Consider the following 21,471-nt stretch of genomic DNA (forward strand, 5'->3'; position numbering starts at 1 on the left):
AGCAGGCTCGGATGATAATCCAGTACGTTTGTTTTAAGAACACTTTCATAGCAGATTTGACAAAATGCAAAAAAGGTACCAATGTGAGATTTCTAAAAATAGCTACAGCACTCGACCCAAGGTTTAAGAATCTGAAGTGCCGTCCAAAATCTGAGAGGGATGAGGTGTGGAGCATGCTTTCAGAAATCTTAAAAGAGCAACACTCCAATGCGGAAACTACAGAACCTAAACCACCAAAAAAGAAAATCAACCTTCTGCTGGTGGCATCTGACTCAGATGATGAAAATGAACATGCGTCTGTCGGCTCTGCTTTGGATCATTATCGAGCAGAACCCATCATCAGCATGGACACATGTCCCCTGGAATGATGATTGAAGCATGAAGGGACATATGAATCTTTAGCGCATCTGGCACGTAAATAGTTTGCGACGCCAGCTACCAACAGTGCCATGCAAATGCCTGTTCTCACTTTCAGGTGACATTGTAAACAAGAAGCGGGCAGCATTAACTCCTGCAAATTGTAACCAAGTTTGTTTTGTCTGAGCGATTGGCTGAAGTAGGACTGAGTGGACTTGTAGGCTCTAAAGTTTTACAATTTTTTATTTTTGAATGCAGTTATTTTTTTGTACATAAATCTACATTTGTAAGTTCAACTTTCATGATAAAGAGATTGCACTACAGTACTTGTATTAGGTGAATTGAAAAATACTATTTCTTTTGTTTTTTACAGCGCAAATATTTGAAATAAAATAATATAAAGTGAGCACTGTACACTTTGTATTTTGTGTTGTAATTGAAATCAATATATTTGAAAGTGTAGAAAACATCCAAAAATATTTAAATAAATGGTATTCTATTATTGTTTAACAGCGCAATTAATCGTGATTAATTTTTTTAATCGCACGATTAATCACGATTATTTTTTTTAATTGCTTGACAGCCCTAATTGGAATATGTATTTTTAAATTGGTATCTAGGTAATTAACACCCTAATTTACATATGTAAGTGTAGCCTGAAATTCTGCATTTCTTGAGCACCCCAAAACTCTCACTGAAGTCAATGTGAGTTTTGGTTATGCGAGGAATGCAGAATTTGCACACACACATTTGAGTGTTTACACATAAAAAATTGCTTGCATGAAAATATGGGTGAAATTTTAGGGGGTAGGATGAGGTCCTTCTGGCCTGATTTGTAATATTGAAATTGCATCTTGTTAGAAATAAAGCCCAGGCATATCCATGGGCTTTGCAGTATTAGTGTAAACTAGGCAGTTGGACTTAAATGTCTTTGGAAGTGTAATTACTGATACAGTAATACTAATAGTCATAGGCTATACTACAATGTATTACTCTCAGCAGGTCATTTTCAGAAGACAGTTAAATTTTGTGTTTCTATAGTAGTAGTGCTTTGTGTACAATTGTAATTGTTTTGTGTTTCGGAAAACTATACAAATATAAAAGCTGGATCCTGCATTACTTATTCACTCATGATTTAGTGGACAAGGATGCAGAATCAGACTTGTATGAAAAATGTTGAGTGCCCTCCCCTTCTTTGTTTTAGACCTATGGTGAACCTAAGATTGTGTTCTAAATGCTTTAACTCCTGTAACCATTCTAAACCTGTCTTTGTCTTTAATCAGTAGAGACATTAAGGAAGTAGTAATGATGCTGCTGGAAAATGATTTATAATTTGCTCACCATACTGACTCTGTTTGACTTCACAAAAGCGAATTCCTTCAGGAACAAAGATAAATTAATGGAGATGGGGAACTGCATTCTATAAATTAAAAGCACATTTGTAAATGAAACTGCAGTGCATTGTAGTGTGACTTTTAAAAAATGAACTGAGAAAGAAACAAATTTATCTAGAATAAATATGCTGCATTATACTAGTCTTTTTATATACCTTTTCTAGACCACTACCATGATACTTCTTGACATTTACTACATGACAAAATGATGAAATAAAGTGTTTGCGGATACCCAGGATACATTGTTCTCTAGTTTTGATCTAAGAAGACAAATAACATGATAATGTACACTGGCATACGGAATACAACATGCAGAGTTTGTCCTGATTACCATAAATGTTTTGGATGAAAATGGATTTTGTGGATGATGCGGATGTCACTGAATTCTGGCTATGTCATTCTAAACACCTAATCAGCATGCACAGTAAATGACAATAACTAAAGAGTCACATTTATCAGGGACTCTTATCCTTGAGGCTTGATCTATACTTAAAAGTTAGGTTGACAATACCACACCCTTGACCACTGTAGGCACAACTAACCCCCAATTAGCAGCTTTGTCTAATGAAAAGTGCTTCTATTGATATAGACTTTGTTCTGAGAGTAGTGTTCCTACAGGGATGGAAAAACCCCTTCCATTGGTCTAGGCTGCATCTACACTATGGGTTTATGCCAGCATAGCAATGGTGATGTAGTTCCTGTGTCGTAGACACAGCCTTAGGTATAGTAGCACTCACACCAAGAAATGGACAGGGCAACCAAGAATCACTGGATTGAGAAAAGCCACTACTAGAACTTGACCGTTAGACGACATAATGTCAAAACACTCCTGGTGGCTGGTCTGATTGAACAATAAGATCTGAAGAAGGCTAAAGATGAGGTTTCATTAATGAGACTGAGAATTTGGTCCACAGTGTGGCATAATTAGGATATATGAAATTGGTAGAGTAAAAGAATAGCTGATGAAAGTAAAATGGCTGTAACAATATTTCTTTACAAAGCTCTTTGAGATCTACTGATTAGAAGAACTATATAAGAGCTAAGTATTATTTATTATATTCTGAAAGAGTGCACAGCTGTCCTACCACAAAGGTACTTTCAGACAGGTGTGAGAACAGTGTTGGCTTTGTCAGACTCCACCAGAAAATTTAAGAAGGGCCCAAGTTCCAGAGTTCAGATCCAGAATGGAATTCACACTTTTACCAAAGTTCAGGGCTACAAAATCCAAGGGGTCCAGTCCAATCAAATGCAAAAAAGATTCACAATAGGAGAGGTCAGCCAAACCTAACAATTTCTTCAAAATATAAAATATATATTATCCACATTTGTGCACCAAATACCAGATGAGAGAGCCAATGCTCTGTAGGAAGAAACAGTACTTGAAAAGGGAACAACCCAGTAGCTTAGCATCTCACAAGAACATTCCGTGCTTTGCAGCACTGCAGCTGGTCGGGAAATGTGTTTTTATGGCTGTGAAATATTGTGTTGAGAGCTGACGGGGTGGAAACTAAATCAGACAAGAGAAATGCACTTCATAAAACAACTTCTCCTTTTAAGTTGTTGTTTGCTCATTCTGTAGAGCTGAGACCAGAAATGACTGCAGGATCTTTATCGAGTTGCGTTTTTTTGCTGTTATTTAGTTCCATCAGGTCCCTTTGGGCAGCTGAAATTTCCTGCAAAAGTGAAGATGGTGACCCGGTTGATTGGTAGGTAAAGAACATGTATGGAAAAGTTTTGGAATGTAAAATCATTAAGTAGATGGATCAGAGAACTGTAATGCATATGAATTTGTGTCTCAGTCTCTTCTACTTTGGAGGTAGCCTTTGCACCATGTCTGGCGAGTGAAATGTAGATTACTGGAATTTGATTGAATTTCATTGTAACTAACCCATCATTGCATTATGACTAGCTGCAAAATGATCATTGGTTGACAAAAAAAAGCCTAATTTCCTATGATCAAAGTGAGCATGCAAGCTGTGTTCTTATGGCAAACCTCCAGGTGTTAGATGCATTTAAAGCAGCATTGGTAGCATCCAGGTTACAGTGAGTTGTTGTGAAAGTGGCTTTTCACTGCTAGGAAACATGGTTGGAAAGTAGGAAAGTTGGGAGTCTTTGTTATTATCTCAGTCTTAGGCCAATCCTCATAAGGTGTCTGTATCATAACAAAACATTGGTGTGAATTGACCCCCTTCCTTGGCCATATCAGCTCAGTGGCCAAGAAATGTTTGAAAAATAAAACTGAACCCCCTCCAGATGGATCCCGACTGAGCATATTGGCAAGCAGAGTGTGGGAAAGTGCTGTTCTGTGATTAAAGAGAGGATGTCATCTTCTGGGACTCTAGGTCACGTGGGGCTGTCAGTCTCCAGAAATGCCAGCACTAGAACTGGCAGCAGTAACTGGCAGCAATGTGCTTACAGTATTAAATCACTAAACTGATTGATTAGATAATGCACCTTGACCAAGAAAAGTGTTAACTATTATTATTATTCATAAATCTAATCACAGGTTTTAGCAATGGAACAGGTACTGTTAGAAACACTGATCACCAAAGATAAACATCAACCAATTTAAAAAAGAAAACAGTCATTTCTTACAGATTATCCCAATTATCAATCTGGCTACAAGTTACATACTTGGAAAATTAGGCCCTGATCCTGCTAACACTTGTTGAGCGCATGCTTTACTTTAGTCACGTGACTGGTGCCATTGAAGTCAATACTTCATAGTTCATAAGACTGTCTTTGTTCTGTGTCTGCACACTGCTTAGCACAATAAGATCTTGTCCTAGGTGCTACAATAATAAAAATAATAATGAATGTGTGCAGGGTCAGATCCTTAGCACAGCCTGTCAACGGGTTAAAGACAACATCACTTTTCATTCCCTTCAGTGTAGAATTTGTACGTGTCTTAGGGCTAAAAGAAGAACATATTTCATCATAATATAATGACAAAACACATGAACTTACAGATCACAAATGCTCAGGGAAATTCCTCTCCTGTGCTTGTTATGAAAGATTTATGAGACATCATATCCCTTAGGCCTGTACATTTTTGCTATTCAATTATATTGTTTATATTACACAATCATTGGCGTTAGCAATGCAATGAGTCTATGACTATTTAAGACATTTTAAATGTTCACAGACAGGTAGCTAAGGCCCCAACCCTGCAAAATGACCTGTGCAGGTCGACTCCTGCATCAATGTGAACCGTGTAGATCAGTTTACAAGCTTGGTTCCCAAGATACATAGAATCAAGTTTTTAAGGGGGAAAAAGTGGGAAATTTCTTTCAAAGTATGGCTACTTGACCAAGAAGGCCACATGTTTCACTTTTTTGGTTATTCAGGCCTGTTGCTAAAAAAATATTCAAGGATTACTTGATTCCGATTTTCTGTGGTATGAAGTAGCAATAAGGAGCAGAAGTGAAACTGTTGCATAAAACTTCCTATTGCACACAAGACAATTGCGTGCTATAAAACAGATTGCACTGAAGTCTATTGACAGTATTCAGTTAGCAGCAAGCTGAATTGACTATTTAATATTCTTTGGTTTCATTCTACAATATTCCATAGTTGCTTATTATTGGCATTCTTGCACCTTCCTCTGTAGCATTTCATACTAAACTAGATGGATCACTTGTCTGATTTACTATGGCAACAATTATGTTCCCAAGACTCATCTGGAATAAACTCTATATCAAGGGAATAAATTGTCAACTGTCTCCAGGTATTTACATTACATTTAGGAGCTCATCTTGTAATCTTTACTCATGTAAAACTTGGCCTGTACTCAATAAGAGTTTAATCTGCGCAAAGGATTGTAGAATCAGTAATCTGTTATGAGTGCAGAATGTGCCTCTTTTTCATTCATTTGAATGAACTCAGAAGTTTCACCACAAAAAAGAAAACCACCTTCACGAGAGGCATACAGCTCTTACTGGTGATGCTTTTGTGGTAATGTGCAAGTGAAGACACGTTCTTCCTGTTTACACAGCTTTTAGCCTCCGGAGGATATCCCACAGTGCCTAGGTGACCACTCTGGCCAGCAGCTCTGATGCCAGGTAAACAGATATCCACTCCTCCCCCTGTAAAGCCCCTGGAACCTGCTTGCTATGCTGGTGCCTGGAGCCGGCCTTGACTGTGGGATAGCTGCCCTAGAGCACTGCTCTCATCAGCAATGGAAGTGCTGCTAATGTAAACACTCTCTGACATCTGAGGAATTAAGTGAGTACACAAACCAGTGCTTTACTTTCACTGGTTCCCTGTCACTGGTGAAATTTACAGCGCAAAAACTCTGCAAGTGTAGACATAGCCCTAGACTCCTAGCAACATCTGTGAAACCCCTATTGCCTTCTGCACATTTTCACAGGTGTAACTGATTGAAACTTACTGAACAATTCTGCTGATGAGCCACAAGGAGGAATAGAATCTAGCTCATTCTGTTTTAGCTGTGTTAGGGCTCTGAAGGGCTAACAGATGTAAAATGCAATAAAAAAGATTTTCTGTCACCAGATGTGACACAAACAGAGAGCAGAATTGTTGAAGAAGACAGTGTCATTTTTCAGTGTAGAATTGCACTGCAAAGTATTCTAAATAGCAATGGACATGCTTCAGGGTGTCTAGAATACTAAGGGCCAAAGTCAGGCCCATTGTAAGTGGATTCAACTCCCTTAAATTCAATGGAATTACACCCACGTACATTAGGGCTGAGTGTTGCTGAAGGGTATGTCTACACTACGAAATTAGGTCGAATTTATAGAAGCCGGTTTTATAGAAATCGTTTTTATACAGTCGATTGTGTGTGTCCCCACATAAAATGCTCTAAGTGCATTAAGTCGGCGGACTGCATCCACAGTACCGAGGCTAGTGTCGACTTCCGGAGCGTTGCACTGTGGGTAGTTATCCCACAGTTCCCGCAGTCTCCGCTGCCCATTGGAATTCTGGGTTGAGATCCCAACGCCTGATGAGGCAAAAACAGTGTCGCGGGGGATTCTGGGTACATGTCGTCAGCCCTCCGCCCCCCCCCCCCATGAGAGCAACGGCAGACAATCGTTTCGGGCATTTTTTCCTGGGTTACCTGTGCAGACGACATACCATGGCAAGCATGGAGCCCGCTCAGCTCAGCTCACTGTCACCATATGTCATCTGGGTGCCAGCAGACGTGGTACTGCATTGCTACACAGCAGCAGCTAATTGCCTTTTGGCAGTAGATGGTGCAGTATGACTGGTAGCCGTCATCGGCTATCTGAGTGCTGGCAGACGTGGGGCTGCATTGCTACACAGCAGCAGCTCCTTGCCTTTTGTCAGTAGATGGTGTATTACGATTGGTATCCATCGTTGTCGTACTCCTCAGTGAGTTCAGTCAGAGGTGCCTAGGCAGACACGTTTTGTCTCCTGGAGACTCAGTCCTGCCGACAGTCCTATTGCACCGTTTTGACGATGATGGCTAGCAATCGTAATGCAGCATCTTCTGCCAAGCACCCAGAAGATGCCGATGGCTATCAGTCATGCTGCACTGTCTGCTGCCAGCCTAAGATGTAAAAGATAGATGGACCAGATTTGTTCTGTATTCATTTGCTTCCCCCTCCCTCCATGAAATCAACGGCCTGCTAAACCCAGGGTTTTGAGTTCAATCTTTGGGGGGGCCATTCTGTGTGACAGTTGTTTGTGTTTTTCCCTGATGCACAGCCACCTTTGTTGATTTTAATTCCCTGTAAGCCACGTCATCACTCGCCCCTCCCTCCCTCCGTCAGACAATAGTTTCGCGCCTTTTTTCAGCCCAGACGCCATAGCACTGGGATCATGGAGCCCGCTTAGATCACCGCGGCAATTATGAGCACTATGAACACCACGCGCATTGTCCTGGAGTAAATGCAGAGCCAGAACATGCCAAAGCAAAACCAGGCGAGGAGGCGATTGCAGCGCGGCGACGAGATTGATGAAGTAATTGACATGGACATAGACCTCTCACAAAGTACGGGCCCCAGCAATGTGCAAATCATGGTGTTAATGGGGCAGGTTCATGCAATGGAACGCCGATTCTGGGCCCGGGAAACAAGCACAGACTGGTGGGACCACATCGTGTTGCAGGTGTGGGACGATTCCCAGTGGCTGCAAACCTTTCGCATGTGTAAGGGCACTTTCATGGAACTTCGTGACTTGCTTTCCCCTGCCCTGAAGTGCCAGAATACCAGGATGAGAGCAGCCCTCACAGTTGAGAAGCAAGTGGCGATAGCCCTGTGGAAGCTTGCAACGCCAGACAGCTACCGGTCAGTCAGGAATCAATTTGGAGTGGGCAAATCTACTGTGGGGGCTGCTGTGATCCAAGTAGCCAATGCAATCAGAGACCTGCTGGTATCAAGGGTAGTGACACTGGGAAACGTGCAGGTCATAGTGGATGGCTTTGCTGCAATGGGATTCCCCAACTGTGGTGGGGCGATAGACGGAACCCATATCCCTATCTTGTCACCAGAGCACCAAGCCAGCGAGTACATTAACCGAAAAGGGTACTTTTCAATGCTGCTGCAAGCCCTGGTGAATCACAAGGGACGTTTCACTAACATCAACATGGGATGGCCGGGAAAGGTACATGATGCTCACATCTTCAGGAACTCTGGTCTGTTTCAAAAGCTGGAGGAAGGGACTTTCTTCCCGGACCAAAAAATAACCGTTGGGGATGTTGAAATGCCTATAGTTATCCTTGGGGACCCAGCCTACCCCTTAATGTCATAGCTCATGAAGCCGTACACAGGCAGCCTGGACAGTAGTCAGGACCTGTTCAACTATAGGCTGAGCAAGTGCAGAATGGTGGTAGAATGTGCATTTGGACGTTTAAAAGCACGCTGGCGCAGTTTACTGACTCAGATAGATCTCAGCGAAACCAATATCCCCATTGTTATTGCTGCTTGCTGTGCGCTCCACAATATCTGTGAGAGTAAGGGGGAGACATTTATGGCGGGGTGGGAGGTTGAGGCAAATCGTCTGGCCCCTGATTACATGCAGCCAGACACCAGGGCGGTTAGAAGAGTACAGCAGGGCGCGGTGCGCATCAGAGAAGCTTTGAAAACCAGTTTTGTGACTGGCCAGGCTACGGTGTGAAACTTCTGTTTGTTTCTCCTTGATGAACCCCCCCCCCCCCCCACGGTTCACTCTACTTCCCTGTAAGCTAACCACCCTCCCCTCCCCCCTTCGAGCACCGCTTGCAGAGGCAATAAAGTCATTGTTACTTCACATTCATGGATTCTTTATTAATTCATCACACAAATAGGATAACTGCCAAGGTAGCCCGGGAGGGGTGGGGGAGGAGGGAAGCACCGGGTGGTATGGGGGAGGAGGGAAGGACAAGGACACACTGCACTTTAAAACTTTAACACTTATTGAAGGCCAGCCTTCTGATGCTTGGGCAATCCTCTGGGGTGGAGTGGCTGGGTGGCCGGAGGCCCCCCCACCGCGTTCTTGGGGTCTGGGTGAGGAGGCTGCGGAACTTGGGGAGGAGGGCTGTTGGTTACACAGGGGCTGTAGCAGCAGTCTCTGCTCCTGCTGCCTTTCCTGGAGCTCAACCATACGCTGGAGCATATCAGTTTGATGCTCCAGCAGCTGGAGCATCGACTCTTGCCTTCTGTCGGCAATCTGACGCCACCTATCCTCTTCAGCCCGCCACTTGCTCTCTTCAGCCAGCGATTCAGCCCGCCACCTCTCCTCTCGTTCATATTGTGCTTTTCTGCATTCTGACATTGTCTGCCTCCACGCATTCTGCTGTGCTCTGTCAGCATGGGAGGACATCTGGCGCTCCGAGAACATATCATCCCGAGTCCGCCGTTTTCTCCTCCTAATCTTCACTAGCCTCTGCAAAGGAGAAACATTTGCAGCTGGTGGAGGAAAAGGGAGAGGTGGTTAAAAAGACATGTTTTAGAGAACAATGGGTACACTCTTTCACGTTAAATTTTGCTGTTCACATTACACAGCACATGTGCTTTCGTTACAAGGTCGCATTTTTCCTCTTATATTGAGGGCCTGCCGGTTTGGTGTGAGAGATCACTCACGCAGTGCCAGGCAACAGATTTCGGCTTGCAGGCAGCCATGGTAAGCCACAGTCTTTTGGCTTTTTTAACCTTCTTAACATGTGGGAATGGTTTCAAACAGTAGCGCCCTCATTTCCCATACCAAGCACCCATTGGGTTGGCCATTTAAAATGGGTTTGCAATGTAAAAGGAGGGGCTGCGGTTTCCGGGTTAACATGCAGCACAAACCCAACTAACCCCCCTCCCACCCCACAGCCAATTCTCGGGGATGATCACTTCACCCCTCCCCCCCACCGCGTGGCTAACAGCGGGGAACATTTCTGTTCAGCAGAGCAGGAACGGGCACCTCTGAATGTCCCCTTAATAAAATCGCCCCATTTCAACCAGGTGACCGTGAATGATATCACTCTCCTGAGGATAACAAAGAGCGATAAGGAATGGATGTTGTCTGCATGCCAGCAAACACCGGGACCATACGCTGCCATGCCTTGTTATGCAATGATTCCAGACTATGTGCTACTTGCTTGGCGTGGCTAAGTGTCCTACCAGGGCGGACGGGATAAGGCAGCCCTCCCCAGAAACCTTTTGCAAAGGCTTTGGGAGTACATGAAGGAGAGCTTTCTGGAGATGTCCCTGGAGGATTTCCGCTCCATCCCCATACACGTTAACAGACTTTTCCAGTAGCTGTACTGGCCGCGATTGCCAGGGCAAATTAATCATTAATCATTAAACACGCTTGCTTTTAAACCATGTGTAATATTTACAAAGGTACACTCACCAGAGGTCCCTTGTGTGCCCTCAGGGTCTGGGAGCACGCCTTGGATGAGTTCGGGGGTTACTGGTTCCAGGTCCAGGGTGATAAACATATCCTGGCTGTTGGGGAAACCGGTTTCTCCGCTTCCTTGCTGTGATCTAGCTTCATTGTCTTCATCATCATCATCTTCCTCGTCCCCCAAACCCGCTTCCGTGTTGCGTGATTCTCCATTGATGGAGTCAACGCACAGGGTTGGGGTAGTGGTAGCTGCACCCCCTAGCCTGGCATGCAGCTCCGCATAGAAGCGGCATGTTTGCGGCTCTGCCCCGGACCTTCCGTTTGCCTCTCTGGCTTTGTGGTAGGCTTGCCGTAGCTCCTTTAATTTTCACGCGGCACTGCTGTGCGTCCCTGTTATGGCCTCTGTCCTTCATGCCCTTTGAGACTTTTTCTAATGTTCTGGCATTCCGTTTACTGCTACGGAGTTCAGCTAGCACTGATTCGTCTCCCCATATGGCGAGCAGATCCCGTACCTCCCGTTCGGTCCATGCTGGAGCTCTTTTGCGATCCTGGGACTCCATCAGGGTTACCTGTGCTGATGAGCTCTGCGAGGTCACGCTGGGCAAACAGTAAATGAAATTCAAAAGTTCACGGGGCTTTTCCTGTCTACCTGGTCAGTGCATCTGAGTTGAGAGTGCTGTCCAGAGCGGTCACAATGAAGCACTCTGGGATAGCTCCCGGAGGCCAATACCATCGAATTCCGTCCACACTACCCCAAATCCGACCCGGAAAGGCCGATTTCAGCGCTAATCCCCTCGTTGGAGGTGGAGTAAAGAAATCGGTTTAAAGGGCCCTTTAAGTCGAAAAAGGCTTCGTCGTGTGGACGTGTCCAGGCTTAATTCGATTTAACGCTGCTAAATTCGACCTAAACTCATAGTGTAGACCAGGCCTAAGACTTTTATTTCCTCTGGAACAAATTTGCGTAGGGCTGCCATCCACAATGGCAATCCCAGAACACTGACTCACGCTGTGGATATGTTTCTATCTTATATATTTTTATATTTTTGGAACATACTTTTAAAATGTTTTCAGTTGAAGTTTATTTTCATGGATACAGTTCTCTCTGCGGGAGGCCCTGTTGACTCAAAGCTCTCATGTGGCATAAGGCAGAAGGGGCTATGGCTTATCCATCCCAATAGAATGATTTATAATTACTAATAATCCTTCATTGTTTCAGGTTTCTTCTTTACAAGTTACCAAAGTATATAAGAAAAGCGAGTCCTGGGACTGGGCTGGAGTACATGTACATGGATTCTTTGACGCAAGCTTGGCAATTGAGTAAATTCCTGATCAATATGACACAAAGTGCCCTGGGGCAAACATTAAACCAACTTTATGAAGCTTATAAATCCAAGGCAAGGCATATTTCATTATCATTTTTAACACATTTTCTTTATATTATAGTTTAAAAAATACTTCTAAAATGTAAATGAAAGGAAACCAATGACTGAGCCAAAATAAGTGTTTAAAAGCATTGTGTGACCTGATTGATGAGGTTCAACTAAAGCATCTTATTTTAATAAAAAGAGGAATACACTGACTGATCTGCACCAACACAGGTCTGCAAACGTTCATGGAGGAGGGCAGATTGCTTGCAGGTTTACTGGAAGGCCCTATGTATTTGAGTGAGTTCTCAGTTGTAAAACCTTTCACAGTTTAAAAATTGCTAAGGATTCCTTAGATTGTAAGCTTTTTGGGGCAGTGTGATGTTGTCTAGTTAAAATATAATCATGCAAATCATTATTGCTACCACTGTTATATAATTGCAACAAATCTTATACAAAGTATAATACATGGCCAGAAAGGGTTAAGCAGCTTGCAGGCTGAATGACTCAAAGCCAACCTTTAAAGTCATGGTAGAAAGTATGCGAATGGTAATAAGGGCCATTCAATGTTAGATTGGCTAGAACTTTGAAATGCAAACCTATATTGTTAGAAGTTAGACGTGATACTAATTGTCTGTGTGTACTCATAAACGTTAGTCATGTAAACAGACAGTTCCCGTCTGTCACTATAATTATTAATTCAGAGATTAAAAGGGAATATTAACATTTAGATGAATCTTGGGTGAACTAATGTAATTGTCAATATGTCTCTTTGAAGTTTGTGATAGACTGACTAATGGATAAATTGCCCTATGTTAATTTATGTAACTAATTACTGGTGGTGCTTAGGAAACAGAAGGTTACATCAAAAGCCTATTGTTTACCCAGGACTGTATGGTCAAGTGGCTGCTAGAAAACTGTATAAAAGACCCTTGGGTCCCAATCCTTTTTATCTCAGATCTGGTTAAGCTTCATCAGGGGAAGTTTGAGTCACAAGCTTGAGATCCCAGTTAAGCTGGTACACCCTGAATATGATATTGGACATTGGACTATAACCTATGGACTAAATTCTAAAAGAACTCTTTGCAGCTACAAAGCTCACCATCTCTGCTATGAATCTGAACCTCAAGAATTGAACTCATGTCTGTATGTATATTGATCTTTTAACCATACTCTCTCTTTTCTTTTTTAATAATTTTTAGTTTAGTTAATAAGAATTGTCTGTAAATGTGTATTTGGGTAAGATCTGGAATATTCATTAACCTGGGAGGTAATGTGTCTGTTCCTTTGGGATTGGTAGAACCTTTCCTTTTATATGATTAAATAAGATTTTTATTAATCCTCATTATATCTGACTTGGGTAACTAGGTGGAGGCCTGAGGCTGGGTTACTTTAAGGGAACTGTGTTATGGATTTCTGAGTAACCAGTGAGGTATAGCAGAAGCTAATTTGGACTGGTTTGGTAAATCTAGACAAATTAGAGGATTGGGCCAAAAGAAACCTGATGAGGTTCAACAAGGACAAGTGCAGAGTCCTGCACTTAGGACGGAAGAATCCCATGCACTGCTACAGACTAGGGACCAAATGGCTAGGCAGCAGTTCTGCAGAAAAGAACCTAGGGGCTACAGTGGACGAGAAGCTGGATATCAGTCAACAGTGTGCCCTTGTTGCCAAGAAGGCTAACGGCATTTTGGGCTGTATAAGTAGGGGCATTGCCAGCAGATCGAGGGACGTGATCATTCCCCTCTATTCGACATTGGTGAGGCCTCATCTGGAGTACTGTGTCCAGTTTTGGGTCCCACACTACAAGAAGGATGTGGAAAAATTGGAAAGAGTCCAGCAGAGGGCAACAAAAATGATTAGGGGGCTGGAGCACATGACTTATGAGGAGAGGCTGAGGGAACTGGGATTATTCAGTCTGCAGAAGAGAAGAATGAGGGGGGATTTGATAGCTGCTTTCAACTACCTGAAGGGGGGATCCAAAGAGGATGGATCTAGACTGTTCTCAGTGGTAGCAGATGACAGAACAAGGAGTAACGGTCTCAAGTTGCTGTGGGGGAGGTTTAGGTTAGATATTAGGAAAAACTTTTTCATTAGGAGGGTGGTGAAGCACTGGAATGGGTTACCTAGGGAAGTGGTGGAATCTCCTTCCTTAGAGGTTTTTAAGGTCAGGCTTGACAAAGTCCTGGCTGGGATGATTTAGTTGGGAATTGGTCCTTCTTTGAGCAGGGGGTTGGACAAGATGACCTCCTGAGGTCTCTTCCAACCCTGATATTCTATGATCTAAGTATTGGAATATTCACCAGCTTTGAGGATTGTCTGCCCCATTCTTTGCAGTTCACCCTAATTGAGTGACCTCAGCTAGCTCCCCTGGGACCCCAGTCCCAGGCAAGAAAAGTCTTTTTGACATGTATTTGTACAGCACCTAATGCAATGGGTTCCTTGTCCGTGATGGGCTCCTAGGTGCTACAGCAATACAAATAATAAAGTACTATGATAAATAATATATTGCCAATAGAAAAGATATTCAAAATTCAGATTTTTATGCTGTCCCTATGGGCCCTGTCTTGTCATCCTTACTCATGCTGAGCAGTATTTGAATCTTCATGTACTCCCACTGAAATCAATATGACTACTCACAATGCAACATACTGTTTGATGGGCCTGGTATTCCACTGCTCCGCACCTTGCATAGTCATTTAGACTTGTGCAAAGTGGTTGAAAATGGTATTAGAGCCAAACATTTTACACCCACTATACACAGATATAAATGACTATACAAGGAAGTGGAGAATCAAGCTCAACCTGAATACAGGTGGCAGAATTGAGCTTTATGTGTGTAACTATTCTTTGCTGTCCATATAATCTAGTATGTAAATTTTCCTCCTTACTGTTCTGAGCACAGTGGTTCTTAGCTCTACAGTTCTGAGTAACTTCACAACTGTCCATAATCTAGAGAATGTGCCATCACTTTCCCCCATCTCTGGTCACACAGAAGTGAATTAGACATTGCGTGTTAATCTTGGCTATGTCTTTTCATTTTTCTCGTGGGTTCAGGTTAGAACTGTAACATTATTTTAACATATTTAGTTTATTTGAGTTTGTGTATGGGAGAGATTTCAAGAAGCCAATCAAATATTTGCATTATCCTTGTGCTCAGTAAGTGGAAGATGCTGTTTACAATCCCACACTGGAGCCAATAGTAGCTAATCTTTCAGTTCTGCCAAGACTTGGGGAGAACTCTACTGAAAATGATTAGGCCAGTGGTTCTCAATCTATTTACCATTGTGGTCTGCATATGGAACTCTCTATGTGTTATGTGGGCCACATCCACATAGTATATACTACCTGTATGGCCCTGAGGATGTCACATGGGCCGCAGCTATGTGCTGATTGTGCCGCAAGCAGACTGTGGGCCATCATTTGAGAACCACTGGATTAGGCAAAGAGAGCTTTTAGGAAGGACAGGATGGAATAAGCGTGCGACTAATATAATATAATATTAGGAACTGGTCCTCCTAAAGAAGAACAATTGGCACGTCTGCATTTCCTAAACAAGCATTTGACAAACACTTTCTCAACATGTGGTTGCAAATCAACAGCAGACTGCAAAAGAAAAAGCTGCACTGCAGGTTGTTGCCCAATAAAGCCCTTACAAATCGTGTTATTGCACATATTTGGCCTAGCCATCTCTCTGGGAAGGCCTCTTCTACTGTTCAGGAGAGCATGCATTTTTGGTTGCACTTCATATTACGTGAAAGAATCAAAATCTCAAAGCTGTATTCTGTTCTAATTTACTCCAATGCTAACCCCATTCAAATCAATGAGGTTTCAGCCATGTGAGAGGAGAATTTGTCCCAAAGTCTTCCATCTCTGAAGTTCTTTATTCTGTTACAAATAGAAGTACTCTTTCCTTTCTTTGAATTTAATGTTTCACTAATTGGATATTTCTCTGCAGAACGACAGCACTGCCTATGTGATATACAATGATGATGTCCCTCACTCAAAGCATTACAGCTGGAAACAAGGACACACTAAAGGTACAGGGATAGTCCTGTGGTACTGTTCTTTGCTTTTTTCTTTATGGGTGAGAATTTCTGTCTTTATCTATCTCTATATATTGAAAATGAAACCCCTGTTTGAGCCAAAGCAAAAGAGCAGTTTGTGTGGTAGGGTTTGTCGTGTACGTAATATTAACACATGCCAATGCTGTATCTACATTTTTTGGATTTCCCTTCATGGCATCTGTGCTATAGAGCAGCTCCACATCTATAGTGCCCTTACACCCTTCTCACTGGCGCTGAAATTAATATTCCTCACTTTTTGCAAGTAGAAAGCCACACTCTGCCCTGTGCCTAGTTGCAACACTGGCTGGGACAGCAACAGCTTTTCAACTATCCTACGTGACAGAATGAGAAATACAAACCCCCAAATTCTGCTCTACCGATAGAAAATTACATAGTGGGTAAGGAACTGAGCCTACAAATCAGGAAATGACTTAAGTATGTGGTTAAGTCCCACTGAAGTCACTGGGACTTAAGCACATGCTTAAAGCTAAACAAATGCTTATGTGGTTTCTGAATTGGGGACTCAGTGAATTTCTAATTGTTCCAAGGGGGAAGGGGGCCAGATTTGGCCAGACTCCCTGTAGAATGAGCAGAGTCTTTGACCCCCTAAATCTTCGGATTGCAGATGTGATGAGGTCCCTGGAAACCTTGTCCCTTCTGCTGCCTCCTCTAAGCCATGCTTGGGGAGGGATTTGTTCAGTGGTGGTGGACAACCATGTTGACAGGGTGAGTTTTCTCTTACATGATGAATCCCTATAAGGCTGGCTGAGGATCAGGTGCTGTGGTGTGGAGACAGAGTCAAAGCCATTATTCTTATGCTGTTAGATTTCTAAATATAATTTAGATGGGAAGTAAAAAGGAGGTGTTGGCCTTTGTGCTCATTAAAGATCACATGGTACTTTTCCAAAGTAGGGGGTCAGCTCCAGTGAGGTTCCACTGGAGAGTTTATTAATCACTTTCTTTCCTAGCATGTCATGTAGCATTGTCATGAATCAGTGATTCTGTTCCATAGAGATGGCTGCACTTTGGTGGTAGGTAAACTGATTCCTGTATTTATTGTTAGTTAAGTGCTTTGGGATTCTTTGAAAAAAATATGCTATAGAAAGGCAATACAAAGGAAACTAAGATAGCTGGGTTGTATTTCTAGCTCTGCCATAAACTTTCTGGGACACCATGGGCAAGTCACTTACCCTCTCTATGCCTCAGAGATCACATTTATAAAATGAGTCTAATACTTACATCAAAAAGAGGTATGAGGATTAATGCATTAATATTTGTGAAAAATTTACAGATCTTTGATGGGAGGCACTGTAGGTGTGAAAAGTGTTATTGTTGATTTATTATCTATTAAGGTAATATATAATAGCATAAAGAAAGTTAAAATAGGACATTACCATCCAGTTTGAATTGTATTGCCCTCTGGTATTAGAATAGTACAATGTTCTTATGTATTTCCTAGATGGGTTTCTTAATTTATCTGCAATAATTGTACTTTGACAGGATTTCTGCTTTTGGACAAATCACAAGGTTTCTGGGGGATTCACAGCATCCCTCTGTTCCCTCCATTTCCTGAGGAGGGTTATGGATATCCACCAACCGGAAAGCAAAATGCACAGATGGCCATCTGTATAACATTCAGATATAACCAGTTTGCAGAAATAGGTATGGCAAGCTCTTCCTTAATCAGTTTGTGTGTAAAGGACTTTGAAAATGTAAAGCTTTGTAAAAGTGCATAATTGTCATTATTAATAATAATTTAAACTTTCTTCATGATTTAAAATGCTCTGATAACATCACATAGGCATTGCTGGAGTTGGAGTAACAGCACTGACACATCAGAAGTATGTTTGCAATGTTGTTGTAGTCGTGTTGGTCGCAAGGTATTAGAGAGACAAGGTGGGTGAGGTAATTTCTTTTATTGGACCAACTTCTGTTGGTGAAAGAGACAAGCTTTCGACTTACATTGAGCTCTTCTTCAGGTAAAATATGGCATGTAGTAATATCAGTGGTGGGAAGATAGGAATTTATACGAGTATCTTTAGTCACAGAAAATATCAATACTAAAAACAAATGGAAATAAATCTTTTGAACACCTGATTCAGAAATACTGGCATGTACCTCAGAATATAATTCTGCTCTGAAAAGTGACTGTAAAAAGCATTGTGGGATGCAATGTTCATTGTCCCTCAATGCTTTTCATATCATGTGTGCTCAGTTTATGAGTCAAGAGATGTCTCACTGAATTACCAGCCCTGCAAACTCAACCTGGATTCTGAAAGTCAAGTTATGTTCTTTCCTGCTCACGCATCTTCAGGGATAAAGATCCTGCATGCCACTTTACATCCCTGGATCACAGTCTAAGTTCCAATCAGTTACACCTGTGAAACCTTTTTCCCAGCAATAGGGCTGCAGATGGGACCACAAAGGTGGACATAAAGTTCAGGGCATTGGGACACTGAGTTTAGGTGCCCTACCAGTTATTGGAATCCACAGCCCTGAGTTAGGTGCCCCTGTACAATGCATAGGAGAGATAGGCACCTAAGAATGGGATTCACAAAAGCCAACATGCTAGAGTGGGGAACTATCTAAATTAGCAAATAGGAATGCTGAGGAGATGGGCGGGGCTTATGCCCTGTTCCTCAAAGAGAGCTAGGCAGCTAACAGGAGGCGCATCCTGCTACATGGGATTCACTCTCCTAGAGTTAGGTGCCTAAACCAGGTTAGTCCTTTCTTGCAAAAAAAGACTGGTGGTGCCCTTAAGCCCTGTGTCACTGAAGCAGGGACTGGAACCTCAGTCTCCCAAGTGAGTGCCCTAACCACTGGGCTATAGAGTCATTCTCACTTTTTCTCTGGCCCAATGTATATGTAAGTATTTTGTACAAACTTCAACAGGAGGGTCTAAGAAACATCTAGCCCAGATACCCCATAGCAATGGTGGGCAACCTCAGCCTGGAGGCCGCACGTGGCCTGTCAGGGTAATCCACTGGCAGGCCGCAAGACAGTTTGTTTACATTGACCATCCACAGGCACGATCGCCTGCAGCTCCTAGTGGCCACAGTTCGCCGTTCCTGGCCAATGGGAGCTGCGGGAAGCGGCGGCCAGCATGTTAGACATCTATATCTTAGTTAGACACCTACATCTTTTTGTGGATCTACCCTCAGTGACCCTTCTGCAGCCCTATTGCTGGGAAAGGGGTTTCACAGGTGTAACTGACTGGAACTTAGACCCTGATCCTGCAGACATGCCTGTGCTTACACATGTGACTTGCTTTCAATGGGTGTGTGTGTGTGTGTGTGTGTGTGTGTGTGTGTGTGTGTGTGTGTGTGTGTGTGTGTGTGTGTGTGTGTGTGTGTGTGTGTGTGTGTGTGTGTGTGTGTGTGTGTGTGTGAAGTCTCTGCAGGACTGAGGCCTTCACTTACCATTCTGTCAGTGATGCACAAGAGGAAATAGAACCCAGCTTACGCTATCAGCTGTGTTGAATTGGCAGGCTCATAGGAATAAAAAGCAGTAGAAATATTTTTTGTCACTAAAGTCAGTAAATCTGACCTTGAACATATTAAAGAGACAGGATGTGAGGCGTGAAAAGGCACCAAATTTATATAGTTACTTGTCAGATTAGAACCGTACTTTAGGAACTTAATTGCTTATCTTTAATACGTCCTAATCTTGTACTTGTTAATGTCTTTGGTTTTGTTCAGACAAACAGTTGTTATGCTACAATCCAAACATCTACAGCTGCTCCATCCCTGACATCTTTCACCCTGACCTCCCAAATCTGCAAAAGCTTTGTGTAGGTTCTGCACTGCCTCTAGTCCCTTGGCGCCACCTCTCCAAACTCCAGTCAGCCCAGGGAGAAAACTTCCTCCACTTTGCTAAATCACGCTTTTTTGTTGATGGTAAGAAAAACTATCCTTATCCAATACACGCTCTTGGAAAATAAACAAAGCATTTTCTTGAAGGGAAACAGAGAAGTTCAACCACAGACAGGAACATAACAGACGGTAGGGAACATTGTTGCATCATAATATTGACACTTTTGGAAACCACCAACAAATACACAAAATAGGAGATATACTAGTAGCAAGATAGTCAGAGCAAAGAGAAAAGCTGCATGGCACTTTGTATTTTAAGGTGTTCAGTATAGGGATCTTCTAAAAACAACTCTACTTTTACTACTGGGGGGAGGGATAGCTCAGTGGTTTGAGCATTGGCCTGCTAAACCCACAGTTGTGAGTTCAATCCTTGAGGGGGCCATTTAGGGAACTGGGGTAAAAATCTGTCTGGGGATTGGTCCTGCTTTGAGCAGGGGGTTGGACTAGATGACCTCCTGAGGTCCCTTCCAACCCTGATATTCTATGATTCTACTCAAAGGAAAAAATGGGCTTGTGTATTTCTTTTTTGCTGCTTCATCATGTACAAAGAAGGTATGAAAGATTTCTTTTTCAGTGTTTGGTTGGTTGCTTGCTTTTTCCTGCTTATTCCTTGCATTAGCGATTCCGGTTGTGTCTTCTCTGGAAGACTCTAAGGTGGCTGGAGGACTAATGACATCACAAAAACTAAGAGATTGAGAGCTGAGCAAATGAGAGGGAAGGAAATATTAGTCAGACTGCTTCAAACTGTACTTTTGTTCAGTTTTCTTAATGCCTATTTAGCTCTTATACCTAATTTAATGTCTTGGAGAAAGAAGGTCTTTGTTAAAGATTATTTTCCCACATCTTCTGAAATTATACAGATATCTACGTAGCCTGGATGGCTCAACAGTTGCAGACAGATTTGTTAGCAGAATCCTGGCAGCATGATGGACAGGAGCTTCCCTCAAACTGCTCTCTCCAACACCATGTCTACAACATAAACCTCATTAAGACACCGTGGAATTCCACTTTCAGTTCCTATTATGATCACTCTAAATGGTGTGTTTCCTGGAGATATGAAGATCAATGGACGTGTATTGGAGACTTAAACCGTGCTCCTCAACAGGCTTGGAGAAGCGGTGGGTTCATTTGTACCCAGAATCCGTACATTTACAAAGCTTTCAGACACATGATCTTCCATTACCATAGCTGTAATAACTCCCGAAGATGGATATGAATGAACCACAGTTCTCAAACATTGTACGCACCTATTACATAGAGTATAGAGATTCCCCTCCAATTCTGCTCTGAAAAATGGCACTGTAAGGTTCTGTGTTTTTTGTCTCTTGAATCATTTCTACAATAAAAGTGCTCAACTTTTTACAAGTAACAATTTTTTTTCTAGCTTCCAGCCCAGTAAACTCAATCAGGACTCTGAGAGTCAAGCTCTGGTCTTTCCTTCTCTGACCTTTTCAACAGTAGGTTCTGCCTGTCACACATACACAACCCCATTGCCTTTGGTGTGTGCATAGATGTAACTGATTGGTGCTTAGTAAGCAATGCTGTTGATGAGGCATCAGAAGGAACAGAATCCAGCTCACTCTCCATAAGCTATTCTGGTTGTGCAGGATTAATGGGTGTAATA

The 21,471-nt window shown here is 42.6% G+C and overlaps 1 protein-coding gene across 1 annotated transcript; it reads left to right on the forward strand.

Moving 5' to 3' along the window:
• The first annotated feature begins 3,318 nt into the window (after window positions 1-3,318).
• On the forward strand, window positions 3,319-21,206 carry DNASE2B (deoxyribonuclease 2 beta). The gene is made up of 6 exons (XM_065409856.1): window positions 3,319-3,457; window positions 11,761-11,938; window positions 15,867-15,948; window positions 17,476-17,637; window positions 19,674-19,871; window positions 20,708-21,206. The coding sequence occupies exons 1-6, from the start codon at window positions 3,345-3,347 to the stop codon at window positions 21,061-21,063; spliced, it is 1,089 nt and encodes a 362-aa protein (XP_065265928.1). The 5' UTR covers window positions 3,319-3,344; the 3' UTR covers window positions 21,064-21,206.
• The last annotated feature ends 265 nt before the right edge of the window (window positions 21,207-21,471 follow it).

The sequence above is a fragment of the Emys orbicularis genome, chromosome 8 (assembly GCF_028017835.1).
Source record: "Emys orbicularis isolate rEmyOrb1 chromosome 8, rEmyOrb1.hap1, whole genome shotgun sequence".
In the NCBI taxonomy this organism is placed as follows: Eukaryota; Metazoa; Chordata; order Testudines; family Emydidae; genus Emys; species Emys orbicularis.